The sequence below is a fragment of the Molothrus ater genome, chromosome 1 (genome assembly GCF_012460135.2).
Source record: "Molothrus ater isolate BHLD 08-10-18 breed brown headed cowbird chromosome 1, BPBGC_Mater_1.1, whole genome shotgun sequence".
In the NCBI taxonomy this organism is placed as follows: Eukaryota; Metazoa; Chordata; class Aves; order Passeriformes; family Icteridae; genus Molothrus; species Molothrus ater.
Genome location: NC_050478.2, coordinates 16,883,377 through 16,905,705, shown reverse-complemented (window position 1 = coordinate 16,905,705; position 22,329 = coordinate 16,883,377). Strand labels below are relative to the sequence as shown.

The 22,329-nt window shown below is 38.6% G+C and overlaps 1 protein-coding gene across 1 annotated transcript; it reads left to right on the top strand.

Annotated features, from left to right (window-relative positions):
* The first annotated feature begins 2,486 nt into the window (after positions 1-2,486).
* On the top strand, positions 2,487-20,835 carry YME1L1 (YME1 like 1 ATPase). Its single transcript, XM_036405972.2, has 19 exons — positions 2,487-2,632; positions 4,190-4,321; positions 5,148-5,313; positions 6,208-6,306; positions 7,783-7,892; positions 8,907-9,057; positions 9,149-9,256; positions 10,065-10,147; positions 11,011-11,101; positions 11,875-12,027; positions 13,331-13,463; positions 13,943-14,005; positions 14,476-14,588; positions 14,930-15,085; positions 15,864-16,015; positions 16,886-17,012; positions 17,111-17,184; positions 17,820-17,906; positions 19,037-20,835. Exons 1-19 carry the CDS (start codon positions 2,603-2,605, stop codon positions 19,178-19,180), a joined length of 2,172 nt encoding a protein of 723 aa, XP_036261865.1. The 5' UTR covers positions 2,487-2,602; the 3' UTR covers positions 19,181-20,835.
* The last annotated feature ends 1,494 nt before the right edge of the window (positions 20,836-22,329 follow it).

Below are 22,329 nucleotides of genomic sequence, written 5' to 3'. Positions count from 1 at the left end.
GCCCCGCCCCGTCCCGCCCGCGCCGTCACCAACGGCAACGCGAGCTCTCGCGAGAGCCCGCGGGGCGGCCGCGGGAGGTGCCCTCAGAACGCGCCCGTGACAAACCACCGCCCGTCTGGGCTGGCTGATCGCCAGGGTGGGAATCTAGGTTTTCCTGCTTGGCTCTAGGTTGTAACTTGCTGTGAGTAGGTTCTGTCCTCCATTCCTATGGGAGGCTTGAAGGTGTCCTTTGCAGGGACAGGAGTTGGACTCGATGGTCTTGATGGGTCCCTTTCCAACTCAAGGTTATTCTATTTTTGTGTCATTTTCTCCCACTTGCATACTTGATAGCTCCAAGACCTGTGTCCAAAATGGCACAGCCAGGAGGGCTTGTCTGCCAGAGAACGTGCCCTGTCCAGTTCTCACAACTGCCATTCATCCCTCGCTGTCTCTTTGCATTTTCTGGGCCAGCGATGGCAAACCGCTCCCTGGGCGTGTCTGTGCTGATGAGGAGTTAGATTGATGTAGTCAGTTGCTTCATCTGCTATTTATCTCAGACGGTTGTTCCACAATTTGTTTCCTTATTTTGGGTATCTCCATGGCTACATTCTGCCTCCCTCTTGAGACAGCAGGGCAGGATGCCATTTACAGTGTACTCTGACCTGGCTGTCATCCTCCTGTTCCCAGAGCACAGGCCTTCTGCTCAGTTTGCACTGCACAGCCCTCAGTGTTTACCAGTTTTACTGCTCTCAGCTGTGTTCTAGGTCACTTTTTTAACCCTTGCCTTACTGATTTTATGTTGGTCTCACATGTACATGGCTGTTCACGTTTCATTCACACTGATCATAATTGTTCTGTTGCAGTGTGTGCATCAGCAAAGAGCTGTCACTGCAGAGGTCAGTGCACAACAGCAGGTCTCCTTTCAGACAGCAGATTAGTTATCAGGCCCTTGTTTTGCTCCAAGATACATCACTTACACCTAGTCAGAGAGACCTTGCTTGTGACTTGTGAAGGCAAAATGCTATCCCACAGATCCCAGCAATGCCTGCAATTTAATAAGCAAATGCAGAAAACATGTTTTAAATTAGCTTTTTGTATCGGTATTAAAATACAATTTTTCCTTATCTGTGTGTCATTTAACTCTGCAACATTTGTTTAGGTGTGTCTCACAGGCTGCAATGCCAGTGGAAAAATCCTGCTGAGAGAAGGGTTGGTTCTTGTGCTGGCACCCTAGGCAGACATCAGGGTATGCCAGCGATGGTAGTGCATCAGGAGCGTGTACTCCACGACAGCCTGAGCTCACGGAGAGAGGGCAACACCTCTCTCTTCCCTCGAGGCAGCGTGAGCCATTGTAGAGCTAAGTGGAAAGCTGCTTCATGGAGTGGATCTAGGTAAATGTTTATCGCCTTTTAGATTTTTTTACTGTTGTCAGGTGAGGTTTCTGCCGAATCAGCAAGCTGAGTTACGTGACTTTGATCAGGAGAGTGCTAGTGGAAAACAGAAGAGATGTATATATACAAAGGCAGGGGGAGGGAGCAGTGCGGCTGTGCTCATCCAGAGCAGTGCAAGTTGGTGTGGGGGAGCACTTTCAGTTAAGAGCTGTGGTCCCGTGAAAGAAAGAAAACGCTAATAAACTCCCGCAAAAATCGGCTTTGTGGAAGTCCAGATAAATGACATCCATAGCCCTTCCCTTATTCACTGATACAGTTACTCTATCCTAGAAGGCCACTAGGTTGGTCAGAGAGGATTTTCCCTCGGTGGAACTGTGCTGGCTGTCTCGAATCACCTCCCTATCCTCCATTGCTTTAGAAACATCATACACTTGGCTAATATTTTGTTTTAAGGAAAAGGAAAGATAATCCCAAGACAAATGGGCTGTCTGGACAAGAGCCACCAGGATTGAAGTCAGGACTGAGCAGTAACTGGGGAAGGGTAATTCTGGCAATGGGAGACCCTGACCACCTTACCAAAAGGGACCCCAGACTTAAATGGAAGGAAGAATTGCACCTACACACTGATTAGCATGAGAAGGGAGCTCTATAGCTAACAAATACGGGGTTGAAGTCTAATAAACAAAAGACTTATGTAATTTGTAAGCAAGGAATGTTGATGTCGTTGTTAAAATGTATAGTGTCAAGTTTTATGATGGGTAAGCCAGCCTTTCGTGGGTCACCACCTATGTCCCCACGTTGTGCAAACTAGAATAAAAATTAGAAATATCACGCTGCGCGCCGGTTAACGACCCGCGTTCCGGACAGCACCCGGGGGCGATGACAGCGAGCAGGGGCAGGACCCTCCGGCAGTTGCACCGCCGCCGGCCGAGAGCGGGTCCCCCGCGGGGCCCCTGCCCGGGCACCCCAGCACCGGCTGCGCCCGCTCCCTTCTTCCGCCTCCGCCCCGAGGCGGCGGCTGCGCGGGGCAGCGGCGGCGGCCCGGAAGCTCTTTGCGCTGCTGCCGCCGCTTCCGGGGCGGCTCGGCCCGGTCGGCGCGGCCGCGGGGCGGACATTTCCCGGAGCGGAGCTGCGGCGCCTCCTCCCCGCCGGCGGCCACAGCGGGCGGGTTCCTGCGGCTGGGCTGCGAGGCGGAAGAGGCGCCTGCGGCCGCCGCCGGCCCCGCCGGCAGGATGTTTTCCTTCTCCACCGTGCAGCCCCAGGTGAGCGGCTGGCGAGGCGCTCCGGCCCAGTGCCGTGCGCGGCTCGCCTTGCCCCGGTCCCGCTCCCGGCGGGGGCTCGCTCCGTGTCCGGGCGGAGGCGCTCGGAAGGCCCGGCGGCTGCGGGCAGCGACGGGAGGAGCCGCGTTCCTGCCTGCCACGTTCCCGGGGCTTCGGGCGTCAGCGCGGCCGCAGCTGGGAGAGGAGCGGGTGGGGGCTAGGGCGGTGTGCGGTCCGCATCGAGGAAAAAGATACATAAATTCGGGAGAGAGAGAGGGGTACAGTAAAAGTTTGGAAAGAGTAAAAGCATTCTGAAACGACGAAATAACCTTACATGGCGCTTTTTAGTGTCTGTTTTTGTAGCAGAAGCAAGGGGTGCTGACGTGTTACTACAGTTAAACTATGCTGTTAATTTTAACGGGTTCTTGTGAAAGCCAAGAGGAAATGACTTAGAAGAGTTAGTGGAGGGAAAACCGTTGTAACTTGTTACACAGAACAGTCTAAACACAATCAGGAAGGCACCTTTAATTAGGCAATGAGTCTGATGGGACTGGTGAGTTTTATGGACTTTGATCTGAAACAGTGGTTTTGGTTTTATTTTTAAGTTTTGTATTAGTGTGTGATAGACTATAGGATTTGGTTGTTCTTTCCACACGTGGAGAATGTGTTTAAAGCTTTCATTAGAGTAGTGAAATGGAAGAGTTTATATGTTTTTAGGGAGGTGTCATTTCACCAGAGTGAGAAATGCAGATGGAAAGTTTGGTTAGTGGTTGGGATGTTGGCTTTGACCTCTAGAGGCTTTATGGTTTTGCCACAAACTCGGAGTCTAATTACAATTTTGTACAATTAGTTATGAAACAGTTTTCATGTCTCACAGCATTGTCTCTTTTGATCTGCTGTCTGGTCAACACAGAGATGGTAGTCCTTGCAGGAGGACGTTCATAGACATCCCAATTGTGCTTCAGTCAGGAATTGCAATTAGGGATCATTCCAGTAGCCAGGGTTGTGTCCCAGCTCCTGGGACGTGTACAGAGTTTGAGGAGGTTCGGAACTGCTGGGGTTGTTTGTCCCATATGTTCACAAGAGATGGAGTCGTGTCAAGAGGAGGAGCCCTGCTACATGGTGCACCTGGGCTTCTGTACTGATTCCTGAGGTGGAGTTGGCTGAATGCTGCCGAGCTGCAGATTTGACTGTCTGCTTTGTGGATTTCATTTTGATCCTTAAGCTGAAAGTGTGATCCCAAGGAAGAAAACATAAAGGCAACATTTGGGAATGGCTAATAATAATGCAAGAAAAAGTACAGATAATTCAAGTTATAAAAGTATTGCTTTAGAAATGAAAATATGAGTTTCTAATCTGTCATACATGCTTAAACTTTCTCTTTTTTTCTCTTTAAAAAGAGGTATCAGCTAACACTGTGGTGTTGAAGATAATGTGGTTTATAATTAGGTCCTCATTTAGAAGGCAGTGTACAAGATATGCTGTTATAAGTTAGAATATGGAACAGAAGTATATTTAAATAGTTTAAATAAGTTTAAGTCCTTATCTATTTTTTTCCAGGCTACTGTTCCTCTGAGTCACCTTATCAATGCCTTTCATTCACCAAAAAACTCCACAACTTCTGCCAGCAAAGCATCCATACAGCCTGTCCAGAGGGACACCTCCCCAGAGCATGATCCTCAGAAGAGTGAGGTACAAAAAACCTTTTGAAAAAGCAATGGTTTAACTGATATTAAATCTGAATAATATGAGTTTAATTGAATGTAATATTTGACTGGTCTATAAAATAATGTAATATGACTAAACAAAACAGGATGTTAACATGTAGAATGTATCCTTTTGGCAGAAGTGCAGTCAGTCAGTGTTTTGCCAGTAAGGATTCTACAAAATTACAGTATTTCATTTTAAAAAGAGCTGGTACTTGTCTCAGTAATACTTTGCAAATGAGGAACGGATTTGTTTTCATTTCCAGTTTAATAGTTCTTTCTGTAAAGTAGCAATAAGTTTTCTGTTAATAAACCCTATATTACCTTTTTATTCTGAGTTCTAACAAAGTCTGTGTCATTATTGCTTGTGAGGAAATGGGGACTGTAACTTAAGACGTGTTGAAGGTTTTTGAGAGATTAAGTGGCATGGTTTCATGTTTGGTTTTATTTTTCTGTTAAAATATCTTTCATTATCATTGGGTATTTCTTGCTTTTGACGTTGAAAATTAAAACAGTGCCAAGTAGTATTAGATATTGCCACTTCTCTTTCAACTCACTTCTTATGAGTTTTGTAACTAAGCACTTTTTTGGGAGGAAAACCATGGAATTTCTCAGTAACTGCAGAACCGTGGAAATCTGCATGGGTTGTACTGCTCACCACTGTGTTGAGATTCCATTGTTGGGTCTTTGTTGGGTTTTTTTGTTTGGTTGGTTTCTTTTTTTTCGGTCTGTATTTGCTTCTGGGGCTACTGGGAAATTTTTTCTCTAGGGTAACCTTCTGTAAATTTTTAACATTTATTTCTATTTTTCAGTCTGTATTTAAAAATTTAAGAGATCTGGGATTGTCTGATTTGAAAGCTAACCAGTTCAGAGAGTTGGTGAACAGGCTGCTTCCTGGCTACTGTACAGAAAGCAAAGTCTCCTCGCAGTGGCACACGTCATATGTCTCTGCTCAGTCCTTCTTTGAAAATAAGCATGGTATGTTTGAGTGAAGTGTTTGTGAGAGTTAAATTACAATGATGAATACAGTTATTCTTCAGTTTAATCTCTTGTGCTGTAGATAATTTGTAGTTAAATGTATTTAATAAAGAGTCTTAATGGATTCTTTCCTGTATATAGCTTGTCTCTGTAAACTTGAGAAATTTAGAAAATTCAACTAATTGTTTTGGATTTGAGTTTGGTTGCTGTTAAACTTTTCTGAACTCAGCTCTATCTCTTAATGATGAGCCTGAGCTGTGAATATACCACCAGTTTATTTCATCAAGACATTAGATTTTGCTAATCTACTTATGTCATAGACATCCCTAGATTACATTTTTATCAATTTTTTACTTGAAGGAATGTGACACAAAGATACTAATTAGAAAGGAATTCAAGGTAGCAAGCTGTTAATACTCCATGTAGAGTATTTCATTGCTGAAATAAACAAGAGTAGTTCCTTGCAGGTGAAGGTGTTTTGTTGGAATTAGTCTAAAATGAAGGAATACCATTGCAGATGCTTAAAAGTCTATTAGAAAAGAAGTATATAGCTGGCATTTGAGATACTGTCTATGTAGTACTGCATTAGAAAGAAGGAGTGTAAGGAATAATATTGCAGGGCTGCTGTTAGAGAAAAGATTTTAAATTGCATTGTGTTGTGAGATACAAAAAAAAAATTAGCTCACTGACAATTGCCTGAAAGCAAATAAATACTTGGAAATGCTTCAAAGCTTTGATAGATGTTCTGGTAATTTGTTTAATTAAAGATGCCTGGAGTACTATAGTAAAATAGAATTAATATTTTAAAAACTAAAAAAACAAACTGTGCAAGAAGTAATGTTAAGTTGCCATTTAAGACAGGGTGTATTTACACTTTGTTGTATCTTTTTGCAGGTTTTGTGGATGTTTTCAGTGCTTTACGCTCATCTTGTTTGTACGGACAACATCCTCATCCCCTCCAAAATTTCTGTTCAGATGTTCGGTGTTGGCCAGGTATAAAGCATTAAACTACACTGGTTTTAATCTCTACAGCATTTGTCTGTTCTGGAAAAGTATTTTTGGATTTGTTGTAGAGGCATCACTCAGGAAATACCAGTAAGCTTCCAGGAGAAACTTAGGTCAATATTAACACTTTAAATCATGAAGTTATTTTTTGCACTTGAGTAGTGTATTTCCAGAATTTAGTAATCACCATGTTGTTCCAAGATGTCAGTATTTGTGGATCGTAATCTCAAAAGACCACAGATGAATTGACTATTTTTGAATCAATAAGTATGTTGAATTCAGTACTCATCCAGTTGAATTTTCTGAGGGGTGTGGTGACTGGTGGCATTAGTGAAAACATAATGAACAGTTCAGGAAGTTCAGGTATTGTCTAAATTCAGTTCTTCTGATGCCACCTGTAGGTATATCTATGTTTGTATCCTGTGGCAAAGAGAAATGCTGACAGTATGGAGATAGTCCAGTAATGAGTCACAAGGAAGGGGGCAGATTTTTAAGCATTTTATACAGGGGGGAAGCTGAAGGATCTGAGGTTTTAGTTAGCAGAATAAAAGGCAAGGAGTGATCCAATTGCTGTTGGAGCCATATCAGTTACCCTTCTCATATACACCTCAAAGAAGAGGCAACAATCCCAAGTAAAAGCAAATGAAATAAAAGCTGTTTGAAAATTTTCACATTGAGAATGGTTAAATTCTGAAACAGATCATGTGGAGAAGTTTGGTTATCTTAATCCTTGGAGATTTTCAAAACTGAGCTGGACAAGGTCCAGCACTACCTGATCAAATGTTAGACCTTTTTTGAGCAGGACTCAAGGGTCAGCTGCAGAAGTTCTTTTTATCTGGTGCTGTTCTAGAACAACAAATAGCTTAGTGAAACCAGTCTAATTGACTGGTGTTGCTGTTTATTTTAAAATATAGTAGTAAAGGAAGAAAAACGTTCACTTGTGGTAAAATGTCCCTCACAAGGTTTCTGATGTGGTAGGAGAGAACTTAGAGTGTCATTAGCTCACTGTGATTAAAGGGTCTCCTTTCTTTTGTCACTAAGGAAGTTAACAGTACACTGAAACCATTCCAGTTCTCCTCAGGGCATTTTACCAGCAGAGCTCACAAAGCATTATTCCCATCCTTCTGCATTTGCTTCTGAATGTTTCATTTTTGTCAGCCTGCCTGGATTTAACTGTCTGAATGTCTCCTCTTCCCTGAGTTGGCCAATTAGCTATAATTTACAACATGAACCCAGATTATTTTAACTTGAAAATTTATGTGAAACAAAAGTTTACTGGCCAGGTCAGATGACAAATAGAGTTCGTGATTACATAACTATCCATTTACAGTACAGTGGATATGTTGGGAAGATTATATTCCATATTCTTTCATATAATAGTTTCAGAAATTTCTTAAGACTTTTTTTTTTGGTAGTGGTAATAATGATTAGGTTTTAACTTCTGTTTATTCTTACTACATAAAGTTTACATACAGACACGGAACTTTAAGACTCTGAGATCAAGATCAAGACGTCTGCAGTCAACATCTGATCAATTCACAGAAACAAAAAGTTCACTTTCTTCAATTTTGAAGGTAAATATAAGTAACATTAAGTTGTTTTGGGCTTACTCAAACCACCTCTTTCTCTTGACTAAACCTTCAAAATTTACCAGGGATATTTTCTTTCACTAGCATGAAAATAATTCCTAATTCTAAAACTTGAGCTAATGGCAGTGTATTGTTTTTTCTTATTAATGCATATATTTGTTCCATATATCACCAATTATTTGAAATTTTAGGAGATCAGTTTCAGCATATAACTATGGTTTTAACTCTAGAAATTAAATTCTTTATTTTCTGTTTCTAAAACAGAATATAAACTAAAAATAGCTTCAAGTCAAAGGAATTATTTCTTTGAGCAGAAATACAGCTAGTTTAACATACAAGAATGTGTGTTTTCAAGTCAGCAGATAATTATCCAAAGCAGTAACAAAACCAAGATAACCTGGGTACTTTTTGCTTCTAATTGCTGATTGTACACAAGTCAGGCTAACTAAGGCTTTTCATTTAACTCTGTGTGTAAATTATCTTTGAACTCTTCCCTTCTACTAGGCATATGTAGTTTATTTCATCTGGGGACTAGGTGTACTGTGGATAAAGATAAAACCAGAGCTATCTCCATGCAGTGCTGCTCTGAAATTTGACAGGGCATATAAGATGTATTTGCTTAAGCTCCATCAAAGTGATACTTGCAAAGATATTTTGCAATTGGAAATAAAGCAAGAAGCTTAAGCTAATAAGTCCCACTGAATGCAGTGAACAAAGCTGGCTGTATACAGATCTGTCTTAGGGTATGTTTTCAGTTTGGAACTGGGATCCAGGAGGGGCTCCAAAACTGATCTGCTCGGCAAAAATGGGAATGCCTGTGCTCAAACCATGGGGATTCACACTTGAGCTACTGGCCTGTACCCTCTAACTAACCCAGTAGCACGTGAATTATATGCTGTTGAAATTTATTTTTTTCCTATCATCCATGTTGGCCAGCTGGTAAGTTAATTGTTTATGAAAACTTGGTGTATACTAACACTGCTTTGGAAAACATTGCAGGGTTTTATCCTGAGAAAGCGACGAATTGATGTTGAAAACTTAGACACACTAATGAAAACAAAAAACATCCCTGAGGCACACCAGGATGCTTTTAAAACTGGTTTTGCAGAAGGCTTTTTGAAAGCACAGGTATTCCTGCAAAAAACACTTGGTAAGTTGTTTTAATTCACATATCTTGTCTTTGCAATTAGAAAGTAGTTTATTTTAGCCCATGTTAAATATGTTTTTATTTTCTTTTACAGATTCCTTAAGAAGATCGCGTTTGCTTTCTTTCTTTCTCTTCGTTCTTTGTTTTTATCTTGCTATATATTCATCATTTTTACCTGGGAAAGGTTCCTTTTCTGATGCTGGTTAGTTAATGTTTTTTTTTCACACTGTTTCACTTGTGTTGTTTCTTCCAACAGGTTTAGCATAAATTAAATATGTTTTGACATTGTGATTGGTTTTTATTAGTACACTGAAAAGTTATCCTACGAGTTATTTACTGCTTCTGGCTACAGCCTTTCAGATGACAGTGCAACAAAACGTTTATGAAAACAGAAATGTTCTGTGTCAGTATAATTACTGTGTTTCTTTTGATGAAGTAGTAACATGGGACCAGAGAAGTGAGACTGGTCACCAGTTAGGTATTTGACTTTCAGTTTAGATGATGTGTTACCTAGATCAGCTGTAAGCAAGATAGTTTGAATTTTCAATCTGTAATCACAGCCTAGTTTATAGCAACCAGGAACTTGCGTTGCTAAATTGCCATCTTGAGAAATCTCTTGGAAGTAGTGGAACAATCAAAAGGCTGAGCTAACGCAACTGGAGATGTTCAACTTGATGCTTAGTTATCACCTGGGTCTCAAGAAAGTTAGGATATGTATAGAATCACTGAGAGAGAAGTTCTGGCTTTGTGTACATGCTTCTGGATGAGGAGCTTTCTGTACTACACGTGACTAAAAAGCATATCACTGAATTAATTGCAAATATTTTAAAGATTTTTTTGGAACATAAATCTTATTCCTGCTGGACAGTTGTAAATGAACACATGCCCTGTCAAAAGGGCAGGTGTAAGGTCAGTGTCTTACTGGCATGTGTTCAGGTGCAGCACTCAGTCTTGCAATGAAATGACTTTGTGTGTAAATTTGTTGTTCGTCATCTGCTGTTTGCTCTTAGTACGCTTTCGAACATCAAGTATCTTTGATGCAGCAGTTGATCCAATCCAGCTGAAAAATGTCACCTTCGAACATGTTAAAGGGGTAAGATCAAAAGTAAAATGTGTGCAAGTTCTTGTTTTAAGTAATCATTGTGAGTCTGATGTTTAGCTAATCATTATGAATGTCTTAGTCTGTTCAAGAAATTTCTTTGTAGGAAGTGAAGCTTTATATGCATTGACCACTCCAAGGTGAAGGAACCACTCTTTTTTAACTTTGTTTTAACCACTCTTTTTCTACTTTGTTTTTGTGGAATTCAGTACCTCATAAAAGGTGCACTCTACTTGTTGAATAACATTTTTAAAGACTATAATAGCAAATGGCAGGCCATAAATATCAATATTAATCTACCTTTTGCAGAAGTTAATTGGCATATGAAGATGATAATGCCATTTGGTCGTTTGTCTCTTAGTACCATCTCTTTCAGGCAGTGTTGTTGGGACAGGAGATAGGGAGATTCCCAGAAAGAAGTGGGCATGTCACTGCTGATAGGATACCTCTATTTTTTCTGTTCAATTGTTCTTTGACTATTAGTGGCAAAATGAGGACCTCCCTCTTTCCTTCCCCTTGGACAAATAGAATTAGTCTCTCTCTAATTAAAAAGACTAATATTTTGATTTGGAATTTTTGATTTTGTGTTTATTTCTTTGGTCATACCTGGTCTTGAACTTTTTGGTTGTTCCTTCAGTGTTACTGAGTTTAATGTTTACTTAGTCCTGCAAACAGTTTTAGGATACGTTGAATTAAATATTGGTATCCACACAAATTCTGTGGTACACTTTAATCTTTTTCTGTTTGTATTTTTTTTCAATACACAATAAGGGACTTAATCTCTAGTAGAAAACTTACATACAAAAACATGCAGTGTTTTATAAATGCTTATTTTATGGCATGTTTTTCATGTATAGGTTGAAGAAGCTAAGCAGGAATTGCAAGAAGTAGTGGAATTTCTGAAAAATCCCCACAAATTTACTGTATTAGGAGGTAAACTTCCAAAAGGTAAGAATAATTGCTCAGCAGAAGTTAAAAACCTATGTAGCCATAGCTGTGAGGCATGTTCTGTACTGAGTGACTACTTTACAGCCTAGTTTCTTACTATTTCTTCATGTATTATGCAAACTAAAATTTTGAGGTTAGACAAAATTTACTGTGCCTTCTTCAGTTATTGAACTAATAAACAGTGGTATTTTGTCCTGTAAAGCAGGAGGGTTTATTAACTGAACTCTTAAAAGTCCTTTATTTCTTCCTTATGGCTTTTAGCACCTTTAGTGCCTAACTGCTTTAGATAGTTCAGAAACAAATGTTTTTATGTAAAAGGATGATTAAGATCATAGTGGAAATCCACATAAATCCGAAATGCATAGATCTGAGAAATCTGTTTTCTGTTAGTGCTCTACACTGTTTAAAGACAGTTACTTGGAAGGATTTAATTAAAAAAAATTCCACAGAAACAGCCAGGAAAATATCAGTCTGAAGCAAACACTATTAGGGATTCAGCTGCTAAACTCAACATTAAATCTGCAGAATATTTCAGGCTTCTGTTTTGATGGTCTTACAAGTCCTTGTTGTTGTTTAAATATGGATCAAATTGTATCTAGATCTGTTCCAGGAAGCTCCTTCAGACTGGCAGTAATGAGCACTACCTGAAATGGGATCTTAGCACCTTTTGGGAGCCAAGTGTACATTATTTCCTCTAATGCATGGAAGAAACTACTCATATAAGAAGACTGTGTGGGTGTGGTGGTTTTGTTGGGTTTTTTGTTTGTCTTTAGGCATTTTGTTAGTTGGACCACCTGGTACTGGCAAGACGCTCCTTGCGCGGGCTGTGGCGGGGGAAGCCGATGTTCCATTCTATTACGCGTCCGGCTCCGAGTTTGATGAGATGTTTGTTGGGGTGGGAGCCAGTCGCATCCGGAGCCTCTTCAGTAAGTTAAATATTTTCCTGGGTTTGAAATCTTTTCACATGTAAGATTAATAAGTATTCAGTGTTGTTTACGTGGCTTGATTAGTTACAATTCCGGTTACTGGAAAGTAGTCATGTATGAGACAAATAAAGCTTTAATTGTGTAGGTAAATGTCCCAATTCTGAGCATCAGTTAACTGTAACTTCTTCCTACCCATCACATGAAATGATAGCTAAACTTATAACTGATTTTACAATGGTCCCAGAGAGAAGTAGTAATTTAATTAGAAATATAATGTTCTATACACTAAATTGAAGATTTGAAATTGTAATGTACTTAGTCATATATAAATTCTAGTAAATTTTAATTGTAAATGTAAGATGAAAAAATTGAGTCAACCTTCTCAATTACTGCCCTCATATTTAGATTTTTTTTACTCTGAATTAAAGCTTTATGGCATCATGGCATGGAAATAAGCTGACATTTCCTTTCGCAGACCCATTGGCAGGATAACAAAACTTTCAAAACTAATGTTTAGATTTATAGCTTTCACAGAAGAGACTTCCTATTTTAAGTGTGAAAATATTATTGGGGAAGAGAAAATCCAGCTTCCCTCTTAAATGGAAGATTGATAGGGTCAAATACATACAATTTACAAAGGAATTTGCATTTGTAGAAAAAATGTGAATTTACATGGATGGGGTGCAAAATATAGTGCACGTAGTACCTTAAAAATGCATTTCCTTCTGTTGACTACAGAAGTGTGGACACCTGACTGGTAATATTAATGTTACAGATATGTCTGGGGGGTAAAATTAATTGCATCCTGGTATGCATGTACCAATTGATGGTCTTCATGCTTATTACAGCATTTTTATTTTGTGTTTTAATACCTGTAAACTTGAGTGTGAGCCCTTCATTGTAAAATAACAAGAAGTTCTATTAAAGTAATTTAGTGTTGAGACCATCAAGTTTTATATTTTTTTTATTTAATAGGCAAATATTTTCTACCTAAGCCTATAAAATAAACTCTTGTAAGAAGTTCATACAAAATAGGACAATTTCATAGTTTATTTTACTAGTGATTTCTTGTAGCCTGATAAGAATAAGCTGATAAGGAAATATATTTTTGAAATGGCAAGATAAAGAGAGTTGAAGATTCTCTTTCCTTTTTTTAAGACTAAAAGCAAGACAGTTTTTTTGATGTCTAATAGAACACTCTATAATCCAGGAATAACAGAAACAGTAGAATCCTGAAGTACCTGATAGACTGTCTGTTCCTTTGTGTGGTTCAAGGTTCCTTCTGCTATTTTCCTTTTGTCAGGGGAAGCAAAAGCAAATGCACCTTGTGTTATTTTCATTGATGAATTGGACTCTGTTGGTGGGAAGAGAATTGAATCTCCAATGCACCCCTATTCAAGACAGACCATTAATCAACTCCTTGCTGAAATGGATGGGTAAATATATGAATTCTGAGGGCACAAAAGGTGCTTGACTGACTGGTATTTTTGGTATGTGGGTGAACTTTTTCTTCTTGTCAGCTTTGAAGTTTTGTGTAATTTTTTGTAATGCTTTTAAGGATATATATTTAATATGCTTTTATGGCTATTTTCTAGTACTACCAACAGTAGCATTAATGGACTTACTGTAAAGAATATAGAAGCTTTTGAGTTGTATTTGCACAACAGCTGCAGTTTATTTTAAATAATTTTTAAGTTTTTTAGCCTGGTTATATATCTAAAGGTAGAAGCTCAACACAGAGATTAGACCATGTTTTTAACCAGTTGTTGAGTTTAACATGGTCATTCTTAGATCACATGTTTTAGTGTGAAAGCATGTTTTTGACTGGCCAGTAAGGTCAGTAACAGTAGTTACTGACAAAATTGTAAATTCTGTGTCCAGAAAAAAAATAAATCACACTTTGTTTTCCACACAGCTTTAAACCAAATGAAGGTGTTGTTATTATTGGTGCCACAAACTTCCCTGAAGCATTAGACAAGTGAGTATAATTCATTGCTTCTTTTACAGATCATATAGTAAAAAACGCCTGCAACAAAACCAAAATTGCTTGTGAAAATCTTCAAGTATTGCACTGTCATAGCTGGAGTTCTCCCTCTTAAAAAGGATGCGTATTGACTGGTTTTTGGCATTTAATAGGTTGCAGAGTTAAATATGGAGAAATAATTAATATGTTTCTAAACATTTGAAATTTCTGCAAGTTTTTCAGCTAAATTGATAAGCTGCATTCCTTGTTCAGAACACAAAATTTTCAAATGCAAAAAAACCCTTTAAAATTAGTTGTCAATAAATACCTTTAATCTGTCTTTTTACAAGCAGATAAGAAAAACATATTCTTTTCATATGTGTAGATATCTTTAGAACCAGCAATGGATTTTTGTTCCTTGATATATATTAGTAAGTTTCCTGCAGTATTTTTGAGTCAATGTCTTAAATTGTCATTTCCCTTAGTGCTCTAATACGTCCTGGTCGCTTTGATATGCAAGTTACTGTTCCCAAGCCTGATGTAAGAGGTCGCACGGAAATTCTGAAGTGGTACCTTAATAAAATCAAGTATGACCCATGTAAGTAAATATTTTACTGTAGTCTCTTTTTGTAACAGATTTTATACTGGATCTGCCCCCTCAGGTTAGTCCTTTGTTCCATTAGCTATTGTGGCTTTACTGCATCAATAAAGAACACAAAAATTGTCTCCTATGTCGTGTTTCTCTGTGGTCCTTAAGAGTTCATAGTGTCTTGAGAATTAAGCTTAATTTCTTTTAAAACTGATTTGTTTGTTTATTATTTTTGTATGTTTAATGCATCATTTTTTTAATAGAATATGATTTTTGCTTAAAATTTCAGGAGCAATATAGACTCTAATAAACAAAATGGTTTTGCTTTGGTTTTTTTTCTTCCCCTACAGCTGTTGATCCGGAAATAATTGCACGAGGCACAGTAGGATTTTCTGGAGCAGAGCTTGAAAATCTTGTAAATCAAGCTGCCTTAAAGGCAGCTGTTGATGGAAAAGATATGGTAACCATGAAAGAACTAGAATTCTCAAAGGACAAAATTCTAATGGGTAGGATTTTATACAAAAGACATTAATGTATATTACAATTCATTAATGTATATTACAATTTTCTTACATGATAAGGACTTTTACAGGGGAATAGAGAAGTTTTTATGGTGTTGTTTTCAGATTGTTGCACTGTGGCTTTTTTTTTGTTGTTGTTTTTTTTTTGTTTGTTTGTTTGGTTTGGTTTTTTTTTTATAGTGGGGTTGGGGGGGATTTCTTTGTTTGTATTTTTTTTTTTAACAAATAAAGTTTCCTATTAGTTATTTCTGAATAGAACCTTCTGAGACCAGAGAGTAGTATGTAAAATTTAGTGTAGAATAGATTCTTTAAAATTTCATACCATTTTTAAAATTAAAAATGCTGCATGTCATACTTCAGCCTGGAGGGAGACACAGGCTTGATTTCTTATCCTTCCCTTACGGATGACCAGAAATCTGGAGCATCTGTTTAACTTCTCATGTGGTAGCACAAATCTTAAACATCTTAGACATAACCACTATAAATCTGGTGTATTCATGCTTGAGAGAGGAAATGGAGTTTTCTCAGATACTTAGACTGCATTTTAAATCTACTACTTTAAAAGCAGCTTGTCTGTAGAATATGTTTGGGTCCATTTTTTAGACATTGAAATCTGACTCGTAAACATTTTGCACTTAAGTATTGGTTCCCTTTGATCACTTGCTGTTCCTTGGCTGCTTTGTGCCCTGTTTGAGTTTGTGTAGGGTGTGGATTGCGGTGGCCAGCTGTACAAAAAGGTGGATTTAATGCTCCTCTGTTTCAGGACCTGAGCGTAGAAGTGTAGAAATTGATGAGAAGAACAAAACCATCACAGCTTACCATGAGTCTGGACATGCTATCATTGCCTATTACACCAAGGATGCCATGCCGATCAACAAGGCCACAATCATGACACGAGGAACAACACTGGGACATGTGAGTGTTTCTTCATCCATTTTTTAGTATTTTAAATTTTATTTAGTTTATTAATACTTCCTTATTTAGTTTTAATTTTTATGTTGGTTTGGTGGTATAGAAGAATTTGTAATGATGCCATGTGCTGTGATTATGTTAATGAATATTGTAGTCTTTTGAAATACTCAGTTATGAGCAGTCTCTTGGAAAACCCAAGGTCATCCTTTCTGTGTGATAAAAAGCTTTCTTTCTTCATTTTTTAATAAATTATTGGGCACTGGTATAACAGTTCACATGTACAAGGAAAGAGGAATATAAGTAAGTTTCATTTTGCTGCAGTTGAAATAGCACCCAACAGCAAAATTTTGAAGAACACCTAAAGGACTGGTAGGTAGAAGCTCAACTGTACTTATAACACAGAATCCTTTATCAGGTTGTTCTTTGTCCAGTTTGGCTTTTTTAAGCTTCATTGGTTACCTGCCTTGTTTTTTGCATAGATATCCATAAGTTTTTCTATTTTGCCTGTATCTACCAAGCATTTGAACAGAAAAATATTTCTATTATGTCTCTTCCTGTTGAACTTTTTCAAGTTAATGTGTTCAGCTAATGAAAACCACTGGTCTGAATCCTCTGGGCAAGTTGATTTGTTCTGTTTCTTCTGGCAGTAGTTGCTCACATTGATGGGGTGCTCAGGGTCTGAGGAGGCTGTTCCAGTCGTTCCACTGAGCACCTCCAGGGGGTCCTGATGAATTCATATACTAGAGGCATGCCAGAGCATGCAGAGTGTTACATAAAATCTTTATCTGCTTCACATATAAACAAGAATATTTTTGAGATTACTTCAGTACTTCTTCAGTTTTTGTTAGCTGACCACAGTTCTGTACCTTACAGGTATCTTTGCTCCCAGAAAATGACAGATGGAGTGAAACTAGATCCCAGTTGCTCGCACAGATGGATGTCTGTATGGGAGGAAGAGTAGCAGAAGAGCTCATATTTGGAAGTGATCACATCACAACAGGTCAGCTAATTGGTAGTTAAAAGAGTTTTTGATCAAGGGTGTGGGCTGGCATGTTTAATGTGGTTTCAGTAATGTAACTTAGATGTGTTTGCTCTCAGGTGCTTCCAGTGATTTTGACAATGCTACCAAAATTGCAAGACTGATGGTGACTCGATTTGGAATGAGTGAGAAGGTAGTATCATCAATCCTTTAATATTTATATGGAGTAAAACCAAGTTCTGTTCTCTAGCTAAAGCCTATTTGTCTGTCACTGATCTTTGAGATTAGGGTAAGTAGTTATCACAAAAAGAGTAAGCCTTATGACCTGGTCTGATATAGAGAGCTCAACTAGAAATCCTGTGTATGACAGTTAAAAAAATTACCTCGCAGGATTTTCACTTCAGAATTTCCTTGAAAATCTCAAATATCTTCAGGAAATAGTTATACTAAAGCCAGACATTTCGGAATTGAAGATAATTCTGAGTCTGGGAGGGCAAAGGAGGTAACAAAAGTGAGTTTTCTGGACTTTAGAAGGTTCTTTAGTTATGTTGATTGTTTATCAAGTATTAGTAGTCTAGGCATTTTGTTTTGGTTTTTAAGTAAGAAAGCACCTAATTAGGATCTGTACTGTGACCTATTGAAACACAATTCTGCAGTAACTACACAGTTGATGGATAGGCTTGTTTTGCTTCTGCTTAGAGCGCTACAGCAGGCATTTGACTCATGATTTTGTTTGCATGCAGAAGCAGTAGGTGCTGAAACTCCTAGAGAGTTTTATGTGTATGACTGCAACAGTAGCAAGATAAAGATATTTTTGTTGTTGTTTAGCTGGGTGTTATGACCTACACTGATCCAGGGAAAGTCAGCCCGGAAACCCAGTCTGCAATTGAACAGGAAGTGAGGACACTTCTAAGGGTAAGAGCCTCTCCCCCTCCACTCTGATATTCAGAGATCAACTGAACACCTGCTTGATTGATTACTTCATTTAAGTCGTGTATACTGGTGAAAATACACCAGTGGATGGAAGTATTCCCAAGTATTTAATGTAGCTGCAACTTTGAATCTCTGCATATCAAAACTTGTTGGTGATTGTCATGCACAAGTAGTGTAAATCAAGTTGGTGGTGTTGGGCTCTTTAATATACTCTTTAACACTTCTGTTTGGTCAGGATTTGTATTTTTCCTATTCAATTCACAGAGAAAGTATGGCTACAAATTGTTTTAGAACAGATGTGGATGTTTTATGTTACTTTCACATTTCATAACTCCCAAGAGAAGTAATTTTGTATAAAATCACAGGAATGGCCATATCAGATCAGAATGTTGCCTCCAGTGTCCTGTTCCTCACACTGATCAGTGTCAGATGCTTGGGGAAATTTGTAACATTTGATAATCACTGGGCTTCCTGATCACCGTTCTGGTAAACTGACTTCGTTTGGTACAGGCAGGAGGATTACTTGTAACATTTAAATGAGTAACACTTTTCCTGTAGTTGTTTTTGAACTGATTTGGCCTTGTGAGAACTACCAGGGTAGAACTAGAAGTTGAAGCTGGTAATGCTGGCAGTGCACATCCACTTGCAGCAACTGGTGACTTAGTGTAGCTGGTAGCTTTCAGCTTTCTAAAACTACATAGTGTTTTGAGTTTTATAAATATTTAAAAATGCTTGTCTTTGAGGAAAAAATCTGTGAATGCTGTAGCTTTGCTCATAGTGCAAAAAAATTGTTATAAAAATCAGGAAATTTTTCAGTAAGTCTTTTCTAAGTCCTATGTAACAATACTAGGGTTTATCTCAGGACTTTGTTTTCAGCCCTACTTGTGCAAAATGCACAGGTGGCATAAAGTGTTTGGTTGCTTTTCATTAATTATGCTGGCTGTATTTTAAAGCTTTGTGAATCAGGAGCCATGCTAGCTTTGAAATGTAGGGCACAAGTTTAAATGTTTGTCTCAAGCTGTATTTACTTGGAAACAATTTTTAAAGTGGGATCTTGCTGTTGTTTTTGTTGTAAAGTCTTAAAATCTCCTTCTACGTGTTCTTCAAATTAGGACTCCTATGAGCGAGCGAAGAACATCCTGAAGACTCATGCAAAAGAACACAAGAATTTAGCAGAAGCTTTATTGAAATATGAGACTTTGGATGCCAAAGAAATCCAAATGGTTCTAGAGGGAAAAAAACTAGAAGTAAGATGATAACTTCTGGGATATGTAACTGATAATTTGAAGAATGTACATCTAGCAATTGCAGTAGTCTTACGCAGCATAGCCTTTTTTTCTCTTCCTGATGTGTGTATGGCATTAGTGTCACTTTAATATTAGTCTGTCTCTTGTGAGCTTCTGTTACCCATCTATTTGTTGTGTCTCATCAGAATAAGACACAAAATAAAGCAAGTTCCTCATCCTCTGCTCCTTATACTCTTCGCACAAGAAGTTATTCAGAAGGATAAATCTCAGGGTTGAATTCAGCATTTTGATTCAATCAAATGTGTTGAAGCTGAGCAGAAAAACATGCAGATCCACTGGTGTGTGTTGGCACAGCTTCCTGGGCCGTGCTGCTACATGTGTGTTTGAAGTGATACCTCACAATGTGTGCGCTGGGATGTTATGGTGAGTGACAGACTGAGATGTAAAGCAATAGTATGTTGTGTAGCTATTGCTCATACTCTGTTTGAGGTTAGAGACCACTATTAAAGACTTCTTATTTAGAAATGTAACAAAACATCTCAAAGAATGAACAAGCTAGATGGTTGGGAGCACCATGCTAGACAAAAATGTTAGTGGTCATGTTTCCAGTACTCTTGGGGTTAAAATACACATATGTATGGCTGGGAGAGAAATTGCAAAAACAACAGGCTAAATGTGTCTAAGCCTCTTTGGACCATGTTTTGGGTGAAACTATAGCAGGGATAAGAGAAATACCTGTGACCTCTGATGTGCTGCTGACAAGTTTCTTAAAATTTTTATTACTGCAGTCGACAGATGACAGTGCTTTGATGACAGTGCTTTTACACTGCTGGAAATTCTACAGAACTAGTTTCTATTAATACTATGTATGGTGTTTGATAATCCAACAGATAATCTCTTCGAAGAGGACAACGTCACTCATGGAAAAGTAATTCAGAAAATGTTTGAAGCATGTGTTGTTTCAAATAACATTTCTAGTTCTGTTCTATGGTAGAAGTAGGGAAATAAAACCTTTTCTTTCAACCCTTACAGAAACCTTGGGAAATTCTAAGAAAATACAAAAAAGGTTTTGAAAACAAGACTGGTTTCCAATCAAGTGGAAGTGATGGCTAGCAATTATATACCAGTATTCCTCTGATCTCATGGAACTGGATTTTAGGAATAACACATCTTGATCATAATCCTTCTGCACAATCAGTTGTAGTTTGTGGGATTACAAGGTTCTGTTGCAGAGAGGGCATGTATTAGCATATTAATGTTGAGGGTTACCATATTTGGACATTAAAATAGTTGGGCTGGTGCCAAGAAATGTGAATGGAAACTGGTAGCTACACCTAAAACTAGAAGTAACATAGTATTTTAGAATTTTCTGAGTGTAATGCTTGATTATAACCTTGTTTTTTTAGTAAGAGCACATGCTTTTTTTTTTTTTTCCCCTTTCAAAAGAAGATCAACTTTCTTTTTTGCCTCTTTTTGTCAACTTACTATAGTGGCATCCTGCTCAGCGTGGGAGAACTTCCAAATATTATAAAACGGTATAGGAAATGTCTAGGCTGACTAGTTACAGTTGTACATGTATTTTGGAAATATGCCAATAGAAACAGAAGTATACTGCATATTTGACATCTGGTTTTGGAGTAATAAAGGTTAATTTTAATTATGCACATTGGTTTTCTTCTTATTTACTGTAAATTGCTATAAAATGTAATACCAAGTTCCCTGGTATGTAAATTGAAGTGTATACAACATTTAAAATTGTAAATAAATTTAAGAATTATGGCAAAATTGCACTCTCTCTAAGTGAGATTTCTAGGGAATGTTCTCCCTAGAAATTCACACCTTTTTTCAATTGCTGCTTCAGTAGTGGGACTTGGAAGGGATCTTTTCCAGCTAAATAATGTGAATTTGCATTTAAGAGAAGCAAAAAAACTTTTTCTTCTTTGAAGCTACTAAAATCTGTATTGAATGATCTTATTTATGGGGGTAAGTTTTTGAAGTCCAACTTTTCTTATTCAAAAGCTTCTTGCTGTGTTCATAGGATAGTATCAAAAAGAAAAAAAAAAAGTGATGTATCATTGGGTTCATGAAAGATTATTACAAGATTAGCCATAAAGTGTAAAGGGTATCTTTGCTTTCTGGCCAACTTAATAGCACAAGTATCACTGAAGAGTTTACTGTCATTCCTAGTTGGTTTTGTGTGTGTAACATATTCCAAGAAACTTGTCTGTTGAGGCATTGGATTTGATGGCTGGTGCTCTTGGGAGCACCTAGGAGCTCGAATTTCTCCTTTCATGTTATTGGGCAGAGATTGGAGAGCACTGGGTTGGGTTTGTGTGGCAGGGCTTTTGTAGTGAGGAGGCTACATGGCTGGCATCTGGGAGAACATGCCAGAAGCTTCCCTGTGTCCAGTAGAGCACTGCCAGATCGCTCTAGGAGGGACCTGCTTCTCTCCAAGGCTGAGCCCATCAGCCCTGGTGGTAAAGCCTCTGGGACAACACACTTAAAGAAGGGGAAGAAGCTCTGCCCAAGAGCAATTGCAGCCAGAGAGAGAGGAGTGAATAGGTGGGAGAAACAGCTCTGCAGACACCAAGGTCAGTGAAGGAGAGGTAGCAGGCTTAGAGTGAGAGTCCTCCTCACCCTGAGGAGGAGGAGCGGCAGAGGCGACCTGTGATGGACTGACCGCAACCCCAGTTCCTGTCCCGCCCCCACCCTGCTCCTACCGCTTGAGGGGGAGGAGGTAGAGAAAAATGGAAGTGAAAATGAAAACAGGAAAGAAGAGGGGTAGGGGAAGAGGTGGTGTTAAAATTTGGTTTTATTTCTGATTTGGTTGGCAACTAAACTCATTTTACTGACTCAAAACTGTTTTGCCCATGATGGGAGGTGATGAGTGATCTCTCCCTGCCTTCATCTCAACCCACAGGCCTTTTGCTGTGTTTTCTCTTCCCTGTCCAGCTAAGGAGGGGAGTGAGAGTGGCTTTGGTGGGCTCCTGCTGTCCAGCCAGGGTCAACACATCACAACCATAAAAGCCGCTTCCAGAAAGCAGTCAGAGAGGTGTTCCTTTAAGTGGGAACAGCCTCCTGCTGTTGAAAATGGGGCAGAGCTAAGTGCTTAGATACACTGCTTTTTAAATACCTCCAAAGTGGTCACAAGCAGGGTG

Bases quoted from the DNA above. Each gene is read 5' to 3' on its own strand.
- YME1L1 (XM_036405972.2), top strand. From the start codon at position 2,603: ATGTTTTCCTTCTCCACCGTGCAGCCCCAG. The intron at 4,322-5,147 runs GTACAAAAAACC...TCTATTTTTCAG, and splicing joins ATGATCCTCAGAAGAGTGAG to TCTGTATTTAAAAATTTAAG. The intron at 17,185-17,819 runs GTAGTATCATCA...GTTGTTGTTTAG, and splicing joins GATTTGGAATGAGTGAGAAG to CTGGGTGTTATGACCTACAC.